At 36.7% G+C, this 20,390-nt stretch overlaps 1 protein-coding gene across 1 annotated transcript in view; it reads right to left on the reverse strand.

Moving 5' to 3' along the window:
• ODAD2 (outer dynein arm docking complex subunit 2) overlaps nucleotides 1–20,390 on the reverse strand; it is a 203,015-nt gene that overhangs the window by 45,510 nt on the left and 137,115 nt on the right. The window contains exons 16-17 of the mRNA XM_044678938.1: nucleotides 10,546–10,734; nucleotides 8,664–8,885 (exon numbers count right to left, since the gene is read on the reverse strand). Coding sequence (XP_044534873.1) covers nucleotides 8,664–8,885; nucleotides 10,546–10,734 — 411 coding nt within the window. The remainder of the gene's footprint in view (nucleotides 1–8,663; nucleotides 8,886–10,545; nucleotides 10,735–20,390) is intronic.

Here is a 20,390-nt window from a genome sequence, read left to right on the forward strand (position 1 = left end):
AAAGTTACCAAATGTATATATATATATATATATATATATGTATATATATATATACATATATATATATATATCCTTTGATCTGACTAGCCACTATATGTCTATAGCTATATTCCCAAAGGAAATGATGAGGAAAATGATCTGTGTATCTACAGCAGCTCCTGTCATCATCGCCCCAAATTGGAAATGAAAGAGGCATGTTCCTTTGGGGGCAGTGACTAAATAAATTATGACATATGAATGGAATGGGATATGGTGGTTCCATAAGAAATAATGAAATGGATAGTTTCAGAGGAATGTAGGAAGACCTCTATAAAGTGATAGAGTGAAGTGAACAAAACAAGAATGATCATAATGATAAAAATTATGTCAGAGAAAAAAGAACTTTGAAAGACGGTAGAACTCTGACCGACGCTTTGGTAAAGTGTGAGTCCAAAAGAATGGAATTAAAACATGCCAAACACATCTTTATAGAGAAGTGATGAATAAAGACATACATTTTCAGACATGGCTAATATGGGAATTTGTTTTGCCCAAATATGCAGATATGTATTGAGGGATTCATTTTCTTTTTAGATTAACTTATATGGAGGTAAAAAAAAGAAGCAAACTAATAAAAGAAATACTTGAAAAAAAATTTAATGTAAGCTCTATGAAGAGAGGAACTCTTTATTTTTTTGTTTGTATCCCCAAAGCTTAGCATAGTGTTAGGCACATAGTCAGGGGCAGCCAGATGATGCAGCAGCTAGAGTGCTGGACCTAAAGTCGGGAAGACTCATCTTCCTGTGTTCAGATCTAGCTGCAGACATTTACTAGCTTTATGCCTTTATTTTTTCAATCTCCAATCGTGTATACCTGAATTTGTATGTGATTCTGGGCATGTGACACTGGGCAAGTCACTTAACCTCGTTTGCCTCAGTTTCCTCATCTGTAAAATGAGCCAGAGAAGAAAATGGCAAACCACTCTACTATCTTTGCCAAGAAAACCCCAAAACAGGACCATGAAGAGTCAAACATGGCTAAAACAACTGACCAACAATAACAGGCACATAGTAGGTACTTAATTTTTTTAAAATTATACTTGTGGCTAGAGACCATTAGGCTTTACTTAAGTTACAATACAGAAACAGTATCTATGCAGCATAACACAAAGGTTTTTTTTAATACCTACCTTCTATTTTAAAATCAATACTATGTATTCTTTCTAAGGCAGAAGAGTGGCAAGGGCTAGGCAATAGGGATCAAGTGATTTGCCCAGGGTCACACAGCTAGGAAGTATCTGAGGTCAGATTTTTTTTTTAAAACCCTTACCTTCCATCTTGGAGTCAATACTGTGTATTGGCTCCAAGGCAGAAGAGTGGTAAGGGTAGGCAATGGGGTCAAGTGACTTGTCTAGGGTCACACAGCTGGGAAGTGTCTGAGGCCAGATTTGAACCTAGGACCTCCCATCTCTTGACTGGGATCTCCAACCACTGAACAACCTAGCTGCCCCATAAAGCAAAGCTTTTACAAAAGTTCTCCAACGGTAATTTTCTATTGGACTGATCAGTCTATATCAGGACTCCCTAAATGTTTTCCTGATGGGGAGCTACTTTTAATTTCCCCAAAGGTATTGGGAAGGACCAGAAATGCTGGCAATGGCTGTGGTACTGCCACTAGAATAAGGAAAGCACTAATGTGGAAGGGTCAGACAGCTCTTGTCCAGGCTCCCATCTACTGGAAATTCCCAAGTGTCAAAGGGGCTTTGGCAAGAACCAATATGTTTCTCTGCCTAATAGGATCTCCATGAACTGCCTTAAGTTAGTCCATAAGAGATCAATGTGGATTTAGCATTGGAAGAGACCACAGAGGTCACCTAGTCTATTCCTCAAATTTTAGAGAAAGGGCCAGAAGGGTTAGTAAAGCCTGGATTTTAGCCCACATCTTCAGAATCCAAATCCATGTCACTTTCCTCTACTCTATGACTGATCCAAGTGACATTTTTGGTTTTCATCTGAAATAGAGATAGCCCTTCACATGATCAAGGCAAAGTTTGAAAATATCTCCCTCTTCAACCATAAAGTAAGGAGGGTTGGACTAGATAATTCTGAAGAAAGCTTCCATCCCTCACTCTATGCTTCTAGGAACCTTTGGTAGAAATCATCCCACTGTGGTCCTGTTCTTGGTCATGTAGATTTAATTTTTTAAAAAATTATAGAGTTACCTACATGGAGTAATGAAACTTTAGGGATATATATAATGATGCCAAGAAGAAAAATGCATAATCTCTTTGGAGATTTCAAGAGGTCTAGTAGAGAGAGCATGGAATTCAAAGTCAGGAAAATGTGAGTTCAAATCCCATCTCAGTCATCTACTAGTTGTGTGACCCTGGGGAAGACCCTTAAACTCTCTGGGCTTCAATTTCTTCATCTTTAAAATAAAAGCATTTATGTAAAATATAGAACATCTATGATCCTATGAACCCAGGCAAAATCTTACACTAGTTTGATCATACTAAAAGTTTGTTTATTGGACAGAATATACACATGTGGGCATAGCCACACATACAAGAAGAGTATAGGAATGCCCATGTGCCTCTGCTTCATTGCCATCCTGAGTCACCATTTTGGCCTGATTCTAGAAAATAAAACCACACAAGTAGATAGCTGAATCCTAGGCAACCAGCTCCACTCAGATCATCAAATGGTCTTGGCTGGCCTGCAAATGTTAGGGGGTGTTTGGGGCAGACAAAGGATGAACCAATGCAGGTGAGCAATCCTCATCAGTCTGAATAGTACTATCATGAGTAGTTCAAATAAATCTAAACACAGGGGCTTGTTAGAATCCCTTGGAGTTGGGGGCTCCATTCTCTTTCGTTATCTCTTTTCATATATCCTAGCAATTATTCTGGGTGAATGGGCTGATTGAATAGAACTGTTTTTCAAGCTAGAATTTGTATTAGCAATTTAACTTCTCTGAGTAAGGATATTCCTATTCAAAAAATGACAGTACACTACATCGAATGTGTGCCACCTGGTGGTGGTGGTGAGGAAGAAGAAAGATGAAAAGGCCATGTAAAAGTTGGTAGATGATAAGGAGATATCTATCAAGATATCTATCTATATACATATATATAATCTTAAGAATGAAGTTCAAGGTAAAAGACAACTTGAGAAATTAGGTATAGACGTGTTTCTGGGGGAAAATTATTGAAATTAACTACAGAAAAAATCTTGTAAATATAGAATTTAGGTAAAAAAGTTCATGATGATATTCAATAAATTTCAACATGACAGATTATTATGAAATGTTATAATTTCTGCAAAAATAAGCTTTTAAAATCTATATTACATCATTTCCCCAAGTTTGAAGGCAAATTTTATGGTGCTATTACCTCTATGGGTTACCTCTCATCTATTCTGTATATATCTCACATATACCGATTTATATATACTCTCTCCTCTATTAGACTATAAGTTCCTTGAAGACAAAGACTGGTTTTACTTTTGCTTTGTATTTTCAATGCTTAGCTCAGTGCCAAGGACAAAGGAAACAAAGGAAATGCTTATGGATTGATTGCTTGGTTTCTCTTATCAGAAAAAAAAATAAAAATTTTTTCTAGCTAATTTATTCAGATATTTTTGGTTGAGTTTCAAATACCAGAATTCCTTTTTAATAGTGAATATGAATTGATATTATATGAATATTAGATGTATGTGTGTGCATACATATAGATTCATAGATGAATAGATGTTTAGGTGGTAGTCATGCTAGTTCAATTTTTGAATCCAAATTTCAAGGAATGGAGTTGGTTTTTAACCAAAATTTTGAAGAAGGATCCTCTTTTATCAAGGATGTGATCTAATTTTTGGTTTTAAAAATCTGGCTGCACAGGCTTTAACATTATGAAAAGGAGACAGGAAACTGTGGGGTAGAGAGGTTGAGTCGTTAATTCCTCTCATTAAATGTTCAATTGTCCTCATTAAGCTTATTCTTATTAGTTTTCATGACTTAGTCAGGGGAAGCAATAGCTGTCCACTTCCCTGTGGCAAAGTCCATTCTCTTTCATTGGTATAGCTTTCCAGAACCCTCTTTACCTTCCTACCCAACTCTCCTTTTGCCCCTTCCTCTTAAAGTTCCTCAGCTAGCACAGTGAGACAGCTACCAGGACTCTGCACCAGTAGCAAGAAACAAAATGCAGACTGGGAATTAAGTTGTTTCATAATTCCATGATTTTATATTGCATGGAATAAAGCCCTGGCTGGCTGCCAGTCTAAAGGTTTGGGCTGAGTTGCAGGTCTAGGCTGAGAGGTAAGATGGGAAAGTGACACAACAAAATAGAAGGATCAAGATGCAGAAAAGAAAGGGGAAGAAAGGCACAGAAAGAGCTGATGGAACCAGCTATCTTAGGAAGCTTTGCTTGATGATTCCAGATCATTTTGAAAGATGACTCAGCCACCTGAAGTAAAAACCTATTATAAGTTACTTGCCTCTGGTCTCTTCCATTCATCCTTTATACTGTTATCAGATTAATTTTTCTCATGCACAGATCTCATCAAGTCACTCCTCCTTTATCAACCACGAAATGGTTTTATTTTACCTAATAAATAAAGTCCATTAAAGGACCTCCATGATCAGATCTGTGGCCACCTTCTCTTTCATGCTAATATAACAGGTTCTTTGGAGCATGCCCAGTTTGTCTATTACTAGGGGTACCCTTAAAAGAACTTCTCTGGGAATGGCCAGATCTCCTAAGAAGGAAGCATTTCCTATCACATGGGTGGATATAGACTCCTTTTATTGACCAAGGACAGACTTCAGAGGTTATTCTTTTTCTATCATGAGAATGGCAGTTTCACCCATAATGAGGATGCCATGAACTGGTGAAAGGGGAAGGTCCTCCTCTTTTACCCTGGCTCAGAGAAATATGCCTGGGGATGTTTGTTTCTATTTGTGTCCTTTGTTCTTCTCAGTTTCCCAGGTAGGAGTTCAACCCCACCAGTTTGGGAAATGAAGCCATAGTGACCCTGGAGTCAGGGTTACAGGCAGGGATTCCACTAGAAGTCATTTCTGTACAATCTGTCTCACACCCACCCTGTCCCCCTTCTTCTGCTCCCACTTCCATGGCTCCAGGTAGTCACCAGGCTCAACACTACATCCCCTCCAGGAGCATCACTGATCCAAACTACAAAAATCAACCCCATAATGACAGCATGGTGGCTCTCTGACCTTCTCATGCCTGCTTAAAGAACTGAGGACAAAGCAGTAGAATACAGGGTGTGTAGAAGTTGGGCGGCACTCCACTGAGTACTCAGTGTCCAGGTGGGACCAGTTCTATTTATCCAAAAGTCACTTAGGATAGAGACATAGGTTGGCGTCCTGTGAATTGCCCACAGTAAGAGATAGCTCAGACACTTTGAAATCCAGCTCCCAAAGAAATTACCGTCAGAGGGAAGTCAGAGAATCAGAAAGAGACCAATATTACCAAAGATCTCAAAAAGAAAACTCAAAAAATCAACAGGGAAAACATTAACTACAAGAGAGCTATGGCCTCTAGATTTGGTAAATAAGTTCAGGCATCTATGAATAAATACTTCAAGAGAAAGGAAAATGATCCAACACTTAATGAGTCAGAAGACCCTGAAGATTTTGGGGAGAACATGGAATTATAACACTCTGTTCCTGAGGAGTTTAAAAGAGGAATAAGAATAATGAGAGCAGAATTTATGACCTGCACAGCAAAAATAATGGGCAGAATAGAAAAATCAGATGCTGTAATGGCAAGTCTCACCAAAGAAAGAAAAGAGAGAACAATAGATTGGGAATGCAAATACACAAAAATGAAAGAAAAGCTAGAAGAGAAACATTTATATTCAACTTGTTAGAACTCAGAACAATCTCAGAACCTTAAACTGGGGCTGGGGGGAAGGGTTTGGATGCTGTCTAATGCAGCCCATTCCTCTCTACAAAGTTCCCAAGGAGTGGTTATCCACACTCTACCTGAAGCCCTTAAAGCAAGGGGGAACCCACCAACTCCTGAGGTGGTCCATTCCACTTTTGGATAGTCACTAATAAGTTTCTCCTTACATTAAACCTAAATCTATCTTTCATTTATGAATTCCATTCTTATTTCTGCCTTCTGGAGCCAACTAGAACATGACAGTCCTTCAAGTACTTCACAGCTATTACCCCCTGCCCCAAGTCTTTTCTTTTCTAGGCTTAATTTCCCCAGAACATCTACTATACCATCTAGGCTGATAACAAGAGACATGGTACATGCCCCATAGCTGCCCAGAGAGTAAGGAATATAGTTAGAAAAAATTCATCTGATAACAATATAAAGGATGATTGGAAGAGACCAAATACAGGTAGCCTATAACTGTAGGCACACCTACTAAAAAGGTAGATAGCTGGCACGGTGGTTTACAGAGCCTACAGTCTGGATTCAGGAAGATCTGATCTCAATTCCTGTTTCATATGCATTCTAGCTGTGTGACCCTGGGCAAGTTATTTGACCTCTGTGCCTCAGTTTCCTCATCCATAAAGTGAAGTTAACTATGGCATTCACAGACTTTGAGAGTCAAATGAGTTAGCCCTCTGAAAACCACGAATGCTAGCTGGACAAATGCTAGCTATGTAAAATATAGAAACTTCAAATCACAAATCTGTGAATGGAGAGAATATCCTGTATTCACTTTGAAATAGTGTGAATTCAGGAGCTGAATATATATATAATATATATATATGTATATATATATGTGTACATATACATAAACGCATACATACAAATATATTTTTAAAAACTGGATTGCCCATGCTTATCTCCCCTTCCACTAAAACAAATAACTGAGTGATGACTTGCATGATGTATACACATATGAACTGAGCTAAGGTCACAGTATGAACTTTTAGAATTAGAAATTGGTGTGAACTGGACATTGAGTTCCAAAATTTAACACCTTGAGTCATCTTGCTAATTTAAACGGAATGGCAAACTTTATATCACAAGCTGGGGAATTTCGCAGATAATGATTAAATATGCAGTTCTCACCACAGAAAAGTTTCCATTTTTGGTGACCCCATATTAATTTAAAAGTGATGATTACATTTCTTTATCAAGTTTGCTGAAGTGTTTTTAAAAAGCCATGGTTGAAAGAAATTTTGTATATCGGGTTTTTGTTTGTTTTTTATTTTTATTTTGTTGTGTTTTGACTTTTGTAATGGAGAGGATGACACAACTTTAAATATAGTATGACAAACCAGATACTTTTGCAAAATCAATACTACATCCCTACATAAACTGGGATGGTCCCTAAACATAAAGAGGAGGGGGGGAAAGTTATTCTAAAAACAACATATTTATTATAAGATTTCCAGATTCCTATTATAGACTTCACACCCAACACAACTAAGACTTTGAAAAACTATCAACCAATGATCAAGTCCCTAGTAGCCATGAATTATAAAAATGTTTAAATATATAGTGTTGTCATAGGCTCCTGAATTAGATGTTTATAAAGGAACTTATGTTATATAAGGAGACAGGTCAATTACAAATAAGTCATAAGAGGTCTTTCAAAGAAGGAAAAAAAGCACTCTTTTCCCTCCCTCAGTTCAAGTGATGGTGTATTTTTAATAGCTATTCAGTCAGTATAAAGTTACTTTTCATTTTTAGAGCCATTAAAGCATCCTTTCAATAGCACTAGATGGTTTCTGATTTACAGAAATCTTAGGGCCCACATATAGTAACAGAAACCATCCTTGTCTCCAAATTGGCTGACTAGTCTTACTCAAAGTGCAAGGAAAAACTTTATTGAAAACTAAAAAGTAAGGAGGAGGAGATTAAATCTCCTTGTGATTAAAAAAAGAATTAAAATAACTTCAAGTTAATAGAAATCTTACTCATATTTTGTTTTCTTTCCAATAATAGAATACAGAAAATATCTTTCATCTTTATTTTGAATTCACTTAGAAAAGCATTTAGAAATTAACTATATTGTCACTTAATAGTAAAGGGCTAAATTTATTAATGACCTCCTTATCAATAGCCAATTCTTTCAGATAAAAGTATTGGTTCACATGATAATAGACTAGATTTGGAAAGGACCTCAGAGATCATCAGGGCCAACTTATTCATTTTATAGAGGAGGAAACCTGAGGCCAAAGTAAAGTGACTTACCTATGGGCACACAGGTAATAAGTGTTAGAGACAGAATTTGAACCCAGACTTTTCAAGTGTTTCATCATCCTGCCTCTTGGAGTATTCCTAGGCATTTGGGTTTCAGTGCTATAAGAATAAGTTCAAATAAATAATGAAATGGGTTTCCAGTGCCCTTTATGCATTAAGGTTTTACAGGCTCACCTTGATTTAAACAAATGCAATAAAAGAGGTGATTACTCACTTTACCAACGCATTCACCTTGGAAGGAGTTCCAGGGCATTTTGCAAGCCAGGCTTTCTAATGTGTTTAAAACACACCTAATTTTAGAAAAATCCTATTTACAGACAACTTTCCAGTAACACATCTGTTGTGTGAAGTAATGCATATCTGCATCTGTGAGCCAGGCAGGGGACAAAACAGAATGTTCAGATTACATTTCTTGGGATAAATTTAGCTTCCCCCCAAGTTTGTTCCAATTCCGAATGACTATTAAATACGTGCATTGTTGAGTTACCAGATCCCTTACCTTTACCGCTCCATTTTCGTGCATAGTGATACAATTGTTGGCATCTTCTGAGAGCTGGTACAGTGCCTGGGCAGTGGCTCGGTGGACATTGGTGTCTTTGGATCTCAGGTACCTCACTAGAGGGGCCACGGCTTTGTGTTCTCCGAAGGCGATTCTATTTCTGCCCCACATGCAGCAGCGAGAAATTGCTTCGGCGAGGTGCCGCCTCAGTTTATCATTATTCTGCACAGAGAAAAATGGATACATCTGTCATAGTAATAAGGTTGGAAGGCATCTCTCAATCTAAGTCTTAATGCTATAGCTGCTAATGCCCAATAGAGCCCAAGGCTATTGTTGTGTTGTTAAATATATGTATGTGTGTATACATACACACACACATATGTATATATAGAGACAGAGAGAGGGAGGGAAGAGAGAGAGAGAGAGAGAGAGAGAGAGAGAGAGAGAGAGAGAGAGAGAGAGAGAGANAGAGAGAGAGAGAGAGAGAGAGAGAGAGAGAGAGAGAGAGAGAGAGAGAGAGATTAAATCTAGCCTCAGATGCTTTCTGGCTGTGTGACCCTGGTAAAGTCATTTAATCCAGTTTGCCTCAGTTTCTTCATCTATAAAATGAACTGTAGAAGGAAACGGCAAATCCCTCTAGTATCTTCATCAAGAAAACCCCAAAGGAACTGGACATAACTAAAAGGGCTAAACAACACAGTTTTTGGGGGTCACTTTCAGAGAGATGATATTTGAACCCCTGGGAAGAGATGAGCTCATTATGGGGGATATTGTAGAAAGAGAAGATAAAAAGGAGCCCAGAAAAGACCTGGGGTGGGGGAGCACACATGCGTAGAGATGTCTTAAGGTGAATTGGTGCTCACTTCCACAACACAATAAAATATTCATATAGGAAAATTTAAAAACACAGACATAAAAGTTGCTAGCAACTTTCCTTTGAAAACAAGCAGGGTATGCTTTTATAGAACATATACCATAAGGGGAAAGGTTGAAAATGATAGTCAAGTTAGGTGTTGAGAATAATCTGAGAATTTCAATATTTATTTATTTTAAACCTTTACCTTCTATCTTAGAATTGATACTAAGTATTTGTTCCAAGGAAGAAGAGTAATAAGGGTTAGGCAACTGGAATAGAGTGACTTACCTAGGGTCACACAGGTAGGAAGTATCTGAAGCCAGATTTGAACCCAGGTCCTCCTATCTCTAGCCTTGGTTTTCTATCCACTGAGCCACTTAGCTATCCCTGGAATTTTTGCCTTTAAACCCTAGACCCTTTAGGAGAAAAATGGGTGGGGGGAATCCAAAATTTGAGATAAAATTTAATTGCTCAGTTGAATGTTAATGTTTTAATTTTGAGTATCACACCACGTTTTAATTATTTATAGAATCATAGACTACTGGGTCTGGAAAGAGACCTTAGGATGATAGGGTTAGAGGTTGAAGAGACCTCAGGAAGCATCTAATCCAACATGTTCATTCTACATTGGAAAATTGAGGGCCCCAGGGAGTTTAGTAACAAATAATTATAGCTAACTTTTACAGAGTGATGTAATGTTTCTTTGTTCAGAAGTTCCAGAGATGTAAGTTTTTAGAGTGAAAGAAGGAAACAAGTATTTAAGCATCTACTATTAAGAATTTTACAAATAGTATCTTATTTAATCCCCTCAACAAACCTTTTAAGGTGAGTTTTCCTTATTATTCTCATTTTATAGTTGAGGAAACTGAGGCAAACAGCAGTGAATTGGCTTGTCCAAGCTCACATGGCATATTAATGTTGGAGGCCAGATTTGTAACCTCTAAGGAAGTAGGATTTCATTCACAATAATACCCTTGATTATTTACCTTAGTAGATATCCCAGTGTGATTCTAGTGTGTTACTTACTGTATTTGCAAGTTTGGACAACAAAGGGACAACACCATGATCTGTTATAACTGCTAAATTTTCTTGATCCTTTGCTATCTTGGTGATTGCAGCACATACGCTCGCCAGGACTTCTTTGTTTTCTGATTTCAGTAAATTGACAACAAGCTCCAGGCCACCAACAAAGGAACGAACCATTTCTCCAGCATCCTAAATGAAAAAGAAAATCCATATTCGTAGTTACAATGACATTAAATATTTTAAAGAGAGATCTCTTCTTTGGGGAAGTAGAGAAAGAAGGAGTCACTTTGCTTCTATGTTTGTTATTGGGATTGTTATTGTTGCTGGTATATTCTTATACTTCAATACCTTGGTAATCTCATTAATGTGAGTACTCACTCCTATCACCAGATTGGAATTTTCCATTTATTATTTCTAATTCTGTGGGATGGCTGTCCATGGCCTCCCGCAGATGCTTTCCAAAGAAGCCACCCAATATGCTGGAGGTCTGCCTCTACATCTTTTTACATTTTCTGACTATCTTCAGTCCCAAAGCTCATCTTTTCAATGCTAATACCCAGTGATGCTATATGGTTATGTCATGGAATACACAATCTCTAAAGAATCAAAACGTTGGGTGATCAAAAAGACTTTGAAATACTAGATGGGCATAAGGGAGTAGTAGCTCATTATGCCAACTATATGTTATGAGCTTGAAGCTATAGATCTGTGATTTTCAGATCCCTTTCCCCTCCCAATGATTTCAATCCTCCAAGAATTGCCTGAGGCACTAAGAGATTGAATGACTTATCCAAAGTCCCATACACAGCTAGTGTGAGAAGTAGGATTTGAATCTGGATTTTCCCAATTCTAGGTATAGTATTCTATTCACATCACCAAAAGTATCAAACCCAGGGGCAGAAGACTAGTGCAATATTCCTGGGTATGACCCAAACCAGATTAAAATGTCATTGGGAAATATTTAAGAAAAAAAATACAAATTCAATAAATATAGATGATGTTAACGTGTGGTTTTCTAAGTCAACTTGTGGCCCACAAGTATCACTTTGTATAGTTTAATGGTCCTCATTTCTATTTAAGTTTAACACCAGTGCTCTACACCCTGCTCTCCTCTCTTATAAGAAATATGATTCAGGAAATATCTGACAAGAAAAGAAGTTGCCCAATCCAATAGCAAGAGCCAGTGATAAACAGATAAACAGGAATTTGCACTAATATCAACAAAATTTTTCATATAAATTCTTAATAGATGATGGATGAAAAACCATTTGAGCACTTACTGCGAATACTATATAATTATTCAAACTTACATTTATAGAACACTTGAAAATATTAAGTTCTATGTCTTATAAATACATGAGTTCTACCCCAACACCCCCCAAAAGTCACAAATGAGACTGAAAGATGTCAACCACAAAAATAGGGAAGACAGAAGAAATGTCTTAAGGATGCAATTAAGGCAGCATTAGTTTGAACCAAATAAAATCAATGTCAAATAATTCTAAAATGAGAGATTGCTAGCTACCATTGCTATGACGAAATGAACCAAAGGTCTAGTGGCTAATGAAGGATCACAGGTACCATGGATGGACCCTCTATTATATTTCTATATGTTGCCCTCAAATAGGAAAAAGTCTAGAAAAAACTTAGAATTTTCTCCCTCAAATCAATTAATCTAACCAGATCTTATCATACAAAGAACAGTTCAGAGAAATTTTTTTTAATAAAAAGGACTTTCCATTTACACACAAACCACAACTATATGTATATAGACTATAATTAATATTCAGACATGCATCTACATATACATATATACCCACAGATAATAATGATCAATAGAGTTATTTTTTTAAAAACTCATATCGAATAATAAAGTGACAAGAAAAAGGCTGACAAGAGTAGAATCTGCCATAGGAACAAAATCGTCCTATAGAAATAGAAGTGAAATGACATAAAGGTAAATTTTTCCAGTTTTTAGTTCTCTCTCGTCCCTTTTGTATGTACAACTCTTAAACAAAAAACAAAATCAACCAGTCATTTAGATACTACATATGAGCAAGAGAGGTGTATACCTGATAGTCTTGCTTGCAAAAATAAATTAGAGAAACAAATGTTACTGGCCAATGGAAACAGGGGAAGGAATGAAAGAGAAAAGGAAGAAAGGTAGAGGATGTACGTTTTGGAACAAAGAGTTCTCAATTATTAATAGATTGATCTGGTCAGGAACATACTCCATTCTTTTTTCCCAAAGTCATCACACATTTCAACTTCATCTAGGATCACCCTGTTGGTAATTCTGTACTTACCTAATTCCACTAATTTTAACTTAACTAATTCTTTTCAATTTTAATCTTAACTAATTTAACTTAATAAATACATTACATATATTACATATACAAATACATACATATATGATATTAAGGAAGAATATTAAAGAAGAAAAGGCACAATGCAAAATTGTTGGATCTAATATTTTTGTTCCATAGAAGAAGCTGCCAAGGATAGCTAGGTTGAGTAGTGGTTAGAGTATTGGATCTGAAGTCAGGAAGGTTCATCTTCCTAAGTTCAAACTCAGCCTTATTTACTAGTTGTGGGACTCTGGGCATGCCCCTTAACCCTGTTTGCCTCAGTTCTTCATCTATAAAATAAGCCAGAGAAGGAAATGACAAAGCACTCTGGTATCTTTGCCAAGAAAACCCAAATGGGCTCACTGAAACAACTCAACAATTGAAGAAGTGGGCAGAGTAAATAGTGAACTAGATCTGAAGTCAAGAAACCCCGAGTTCATATTCAACCTCAGACATTTACTAGTTGTGTGACCTGAGCAACTCATTTAACCTTTATCTGCATCAATTTCCCCAATTATTAAATAGGGATCATAATAGTACCTATCTCCTGGGGTCATTGTGAGGATAAAATAAATAACACACTTTATTACAGTGTTTGACACACAGTAGGCATTTAGTAAAATGTCTCTTCCTCTTCCATTCCTTCATATGAAATGACAAATTTGATGAACTCAGAAAAACTTTGGGAGACATATAGAAAGTGATGAGAAATGAAGTACACAGAACCAGGGCAACAACTTACTTACTGACCCCAATCACATAAAGGAAAACGACACTGAAAGATTTGAGGATGCTAGTCATTGAATATAATGATCAATTGTGGCCTATGAAGTTCTTCCCCTGTGGGTCATTGAATCCAATGACCAGCCTCCTTGCAGAGAAATGCAGAATAAAACATATATTTTTCAGACATGGCCAACAGATCAGTTTCTTTCACTTGATTACACTCATTTTTGTTATAAAAGAGGACAGAGGAGTCGTTGGGAAATTACAGAGATGGAGAGAGACAGAGACAGAGAGAGGGAATCAATATTTTTTTAAAAGAAAGTAGAATCATGGATATTTGATGTACTTGATCCAGATACCCAGCCTTATTCTTGAATGTCAATAAAATTTCTTATACTTGAGGCATCTTACCTAAGCCTGAAACTTTTTAGGAAAAGTTAAATGGTTGATTGGAATTGGTTAAATCTTTTCCCTATACTTCCATTTCTTATAATACAATCTTTAAACAATATGGAGCAGTGAAATTATATCTCAAGGTTATAACTTGACATTCTACCCTATTTCAGTCTTACACAATGTATTATCAAACAAGAAAATGGTAAATATGATTTTTAGAAACAGTCCCTTATTCAATTATCTATATAAAACCAATTTTCCAACATAGATGGTCTTCAGCTGAGGACCTGATCTGATCTGATCTGCTACCGAAAAAGGCTGTACCTATGAAAATTCAAAAGAACAGTATTCAAAGTCCCTTTTGTCAAGATTTTAAATAACTTTCAAAAACATAATCCAAAAACTAAAAGCTTCTGAGTGGTGTATATGTGTATCAGATCATCCCACAGCCCATGGCAAATGGCAAAATTACACAGCAATCTTTTCCTAAGAATAAACTGTTCTTGAATAAATGGTAAAATACTATTACTCACAAGCAACATTTTTTTTCAACAATATAACAACTTGAATGACTGTAAAATAATGAGACGGGCTCCACAGGCCGCACATAAAAATTAGTCTCATTACAGTCACACCTCATAAGCTGTCTAATTGCATTTCTAATTCTCTTTCTTCTCTGCAGTCAGTTGAGATGCTCTGCCACAAAATGAGGGCCATTCTGGGAAACATACAAAAGTGATCGCATCTGCCTGGGGTCCAAAGACTTCCTAAGGTGAGTGGTATGAGCCAGCAGCTCAATGAGATCATGGACACAGTTCACCGAGGTCTTCAAATGTTTAAAATCAGTGGAGGACAGTGAAATGCTAAACCTGGAATACTGACGTCCCCTCAAAAATGTGTTTTTAAGCGTGTTTTTTTTTTCAGGTTTGGATGTTTAAAACACATCTTGCTTCACATAATTTCTATGGAAAGTGGGAGAGTGGGTTTGAGGATGGAAAAAGCAACCAGTCTGCCAGAACTGTCTTTCACTAAAGCAAAAGGCCTGGGCAAATTCACCACATTTTCCACCTTCTCACATATCTTGAAAACTTCATTTTGCCAGTTTCACCAGGGGTACAATACTGTTTTTGCACAACTCTAGTATTTCCCTCGTAATGGCACAAACCACAAATGGCTCTCCATAGGATACCATGCCTTGTTTAAGGACCGCTAGAAGGTTCTTCAGATTCCTGGGGTCAGGACCCATTGGGTTGGGGAATATCTATAAACTGACAAAGCTGAGTGCTGCCAGTGACTTTCTTGAAGGTGAATAAGATACAGTAGCTAATAAAGTGAATATAAGGGTCTTCATGGTGCAACTGAAGCCCAACTCGAATAGCTGGATAAAATCCTAACTAGGAAGAAGTATAAAATTCAAATTAAACCAAATTAACTATGGTTCAGAGTACACTAATAAGGCCCAAGAAATAAAATGGCAAAATTGCTATGTTTATTTTAAAACCAACTAATAGGAAAATATTAAAACAATATTTACAGATTAATGAATAAAACAGAAAACTAGCTGTTTTGGCACAGTAAGATTAAACTAATGGGTATGGAATTCCTTCTGTTGCCTCCGGCAAAAAAGAATTGGCAGTTGTCTGATGAGGTGATATATACTTTATAAACCCTTAAAAGCATATACAAGGCAAACCTAACATGTCTTAAGACAAGTTTTTTTTTTTAACTAGATGGACTATAAAAATGCTGCCTCATGCCATGTATAGACTACATGGTCCTTAAGACAGAAATAGTCCCCTCAAAGGGGCTACTTTACTAAAAACACAGATCTAAAAGGGCAATATTCACAGTAAATGAGTTTAAGAAAGGAAAGGAAAAAAAGTAAATAGCCTGACTTTTCTTTTATTATATAGTTCTTGTAGTTAATGGTGGTTTGGGCAATTTAACGAAAGATTTGTAATTATAAATATCTACTTTTAATTTCTTTTAAAGGCAACTAGCTAGTCAAATTATTTATCAGTTCTATTGCAATAGGAATCCTGGACTCTGTGGTTCTATGTCTATGATGAGGGTTGTGGGTTGGATAGCAGACCTAAGTTCAAACTACTTATGTGATCTGGAGTAAGGTGGGGAGAATAATAGCATCTACACATCACAATAATAGTAACATTAATAATAATAACAAAAACTAACATTTATACATAGTGCTTGAAGGTTTACCAAGGGCTTTACAAATATTATTTCATTTGATGCTCACAACAACCTATTATTCTGATTTTACAGATGAGGAAACTGAGGGAGAGAAAGAAATCTTGCCCAGGCTAGCACAGTGACTAAGTTTTTGAGGCAAGATTTGAACTTAGATCTTCCTGTCTCCAGACCCAGGATTCTATCCACTGTGTCATCTAGCTGCTTCTAAAATAACAGCTAACATTTAGGTAGTAGTGTTTTAAATTTTGCAAAATGCTTTCAATATATTAATTCATTTGATCTTTATAACAACTCTGGGAAGTAGATACTATCATTAACCCCATTTTATAAATGAGGAAACAGAGGCACACAGAGATTAAGTAATTTGCCTAGGGTCCTATTTCTCTCAGCCTCAGTTTCCTCATCTGTAAAACGGGGATAATAATAGCAACTACCTCATAAGGTTGTTGTGAGGATCAAATGACATATTTGTAAAGCACTTGGCACAGTACCTGGCACAAAGTAGGCTCTTGATGAATGCTTTGTACCCTTCTCTACCCTGTTCCTCCTTTATAGCTAGTAAATGTCTACAGAGGGATTCGTACTCAGATCTTCCTGACTTAAAGACACATAAGCTATATAAGTAGTAAGGTGATGGTGTGGAGGAAATGAGATAATGAATGTAAAGGGAAGGGTATGGGGATGGACTTTATGATTTCAAAGGTCTAGGAAACTCCCAGATGTATAGAATCTTCCACAGGTACAGAAACTCCCAACCTTCCTCTACTAATACAGATTATTACCTTCATAGCAATTTATAATCTAGCAGAGTTCCCTTAGAAAGTATGAAAATCACTTTGCAAACTAAAGAGCAACATAAAAGTGAGCTGTTATCACTATGTTCTCGATGGTATAATATAAATACAACTTTGTTTTCTCCAACTATTAAACTCCATTTCTTCCATTGCGTCGAAGATAGCCCTTTCAAAGAATCAAAACACAAATCAGGTTTGGAAATCTCTATTCTCATAACCATAAACTAAAGTAAAAGATGCTGCAGCGGATAGAATGTGGGGTGTGGAGCCAGGAAGATGAGTCAAATGTGGCCTTAGACACTTCCTACCTGTATCATCCTGGACAAGTCACTTAACTGTCTTAATTCCCTCAATGTAAAATGAGCTAGAGAAAGAAATGGCCAACCACTCCAGTACCTCTGCCAAGAAAACCCCAAATAGAGTCACGAAAAGTCAGACATGACTGAGAATAATTGAACAAAAATATAAATTAATTGGGGGTAAAGAGTACTAGGTTAGAGGACAGAGTTCAAATCTCACTTTTGCCACTTCTCCTGTGTGACCTTGGGCAAATCATTTAATCTCCCTGGGCCTCAACTTCCTTATCTGTTAAAGCAGGGAGTTGGACTAGATAGCCAATTATATTCCTCCTAACTCAAGATCTATGGTCCTCTGATTCTGGGAACATAAATTATTTTAGTCTTGTGGAACAGCTCTAATCATTTAGTATTCCATCTTTCCCTTGACCTTACGGCTACTAACTCTTCTCTCCAACCTCAATGTGACCTTCACTCTCTCCACCATTCAGTTCTTTCCCAGGTTAGGTGTTCTTTCTCGGGTATTGGCCACAGGCTCCTGCCTTCCGGTGGTCTCAATCCCTCGGTGAATCAGTACAACTTTACATTCTCCTCTACACCTGACTCCCTCACCTCCTTGGCTCATCACATAGCATGCCTTGCCAAACCACAAGCTAGGATCATTTCTACCAACTCACTCCCCCTTACCTCTTTTCACATGTTGCTGAATTAAGCTGGAGGAAAATCATCAAGCTATGTTGACTGAATTCACCGCAAATTTAGGTCACATGATCTCAACTGAGCTCATCAAAGTGATGACAAAATAATTCTTTTATAAATCTCTACTCAATTAACTCACTGACCACTGAGCCATTCCATTCCTATTTGCCTCTTCTCAAGCCTCGTATCTCTTGGGCTAAAATGTTGAATTTTTGAAGGGAATAAGGCAACTCCATTCCATTTCCAACACTCATTTGCCTAAAAGGAGAAAATATATGCAAAGAAGGAAAGAACTAAGGTTGGTCCAATTGGGATGATGCATTGGTTTGAGTGGAAAGTTGGAATACTGGCAGCAGGAGGATGCTTTTGCCATTGCTACAACTTCTCAATCCACCTGGAGCTTTGCAGCACTCCTTTTCTTGATCACCACCAAGAAAGAGAGATGTCCATTTGACTGAAGAGAGCCTTTTATATGAGTACTAGCTCTGGCAAAGCAGCCGATCAAAAGGCCCCTTTTTAACACAAAAGCAAAGAGTCTTATAGAATATCTGTGCATGCTCCACAGAGAGGATTTCACAAGGCATAGCATGATGTGCATGCTCATAAAACTAGGCTAACACTGGATAAAAAACCAAGTCTACAATCAGGAAGACCTCAGTTCAAATCTTGTGTCAGACACTGAGCAAGCCACTCTGTTTGCCTCAGATTTCTTCATCTGTAAAATGGCGATAATCATAGTGCCAGCCTCCAGGATTGTGAGGATCAACTGAGATAACAATTACAGAGTGCTTAGCACAGTACCTGACATATAGTAAGTGTTATAAAAATGTTAGCTATCATTATTATTACATTTGTATCTATAATGCTTAAATACTACTACATGCTCATGCTCACTGATTAACTGATAAAAGAAAGTTGTTAATTATTCAACAAATCTCCACTGTTTGATTAGATTAAGTCAAAGAAAAAGGTAATTAATTTGACATTTATTGGTTCTGCATTTAATGCTGGCCCAGCTAAATTTTGCCAGATAATCTCCCCATTTCCCGCTGTGTTGTGTAGACCTGACTTTATAGTCAATTTTGGAAACAAAATAACAAAAATTCAGGCCTGGAATGTCATACTGGATATCAGAATGTCAATAGATTTGACTGAATGGCATTATTTATTAGAAAATATAGGGATAGGGATTAGACCTGAGACTTCATTACTAGAACATCCTGGATAAAGAACTTTTTCTAAAAACACAAACTGGTACCTCCTCTGTAACTGTCCAAGACAGTTGCCTAGAATACTGATAGAGTACTGGACCTAGAATCAGAAAGACTTGAGCTAATCCAGTCTCAGATATCTATGTGACCCTGGACAAGTCACATAATACTGTTTGCCTCAGTTCCTCATCTTTAAAATGAGGTAGAGAAGGAAATGGAAAACCATTCCGATATCTTTGCCAAGAAAATCCCAAATGTGGTCACATAGAGTCTGACATGACTAAAATGACTGAATGATAACTAGGGTCACATAGCCAGTATGTGCCCAAGGTAGGGCATAAATTCAGGTCTTCCTGCATTTATATCCACTCTCTCAAAAATGTTTCTCTCTCTCTGTCTGTCTGTCTTTGTCTGTCTTGTCTCTAAATGGTTACTTAAATAGAATTTTTTCTATATCATTCTGGGTATGAATTAATTAAGTATTAACCAGAGAAACTAAGATGTTGAGACATAATCTGTAAAAGATTATTATGCAGAAGCATCATTTTAAAAAATATATGTCAAAAATATATACCATGGAAAATCTTTCTTTATCATTCTCAAATTTACTTATTCCTTGAGATTTTTATGCCAACTCCCCTCAAAACAAAATGCTAATAAGCAAAAAGAGTTATTTTAAAATTATGAAATCCAGTTGGACTTCATGGATCAAGAAAAGAAACAATGTGAAGCCATAACTACTTATAGAAAAAACATTAAAAATACTATATAAACAACACTTGATGTTATGGAATATTACTTTTTCCAAATACATTTTTCTTATTCTCATTTTTCCTAAAGCTAAGGATTAGCTACAGCAATAAAACTGCAACATAACCAAAAAAAGGCCTTGGCTACTCAATAAAGTCCTTCTTTATGTCAATTTGTTCTTCAAATTAGAATTAAGATGCACATTTTCTGCTAAAAAGTAAAAGCATATTTTTAAGTTTGTTTATTTTTGAAACCAAAACTAAATGCTGCCCTAACATGTTTCCATTGAAGGGAGCCCAGTTGATTTAATCCCTGTCAAATATTGGTACCATGATCTTTGACTTTTGGAATCCTAAAATCTTAAAAAAAATAATCATCATCGTAAACTTTGTTACAATCACTAATATGAAATAA

Source organism: Gracilinanus agilis, chromosome 5 (genome assembly GCF_016433145.1).
Source record: "Gracilinanus agilis isolate LMUSP501 chromosome 5, AgileGrace, whole genome shotgun sequence".
In the NCBI taxonomy this organism is placed as follows: Eukaryota; Metazoa; Chordata; class Mammalia; order Didelphimorphia; family Didelphidae; genus Gracilinanus; species Gracilinanus agilis.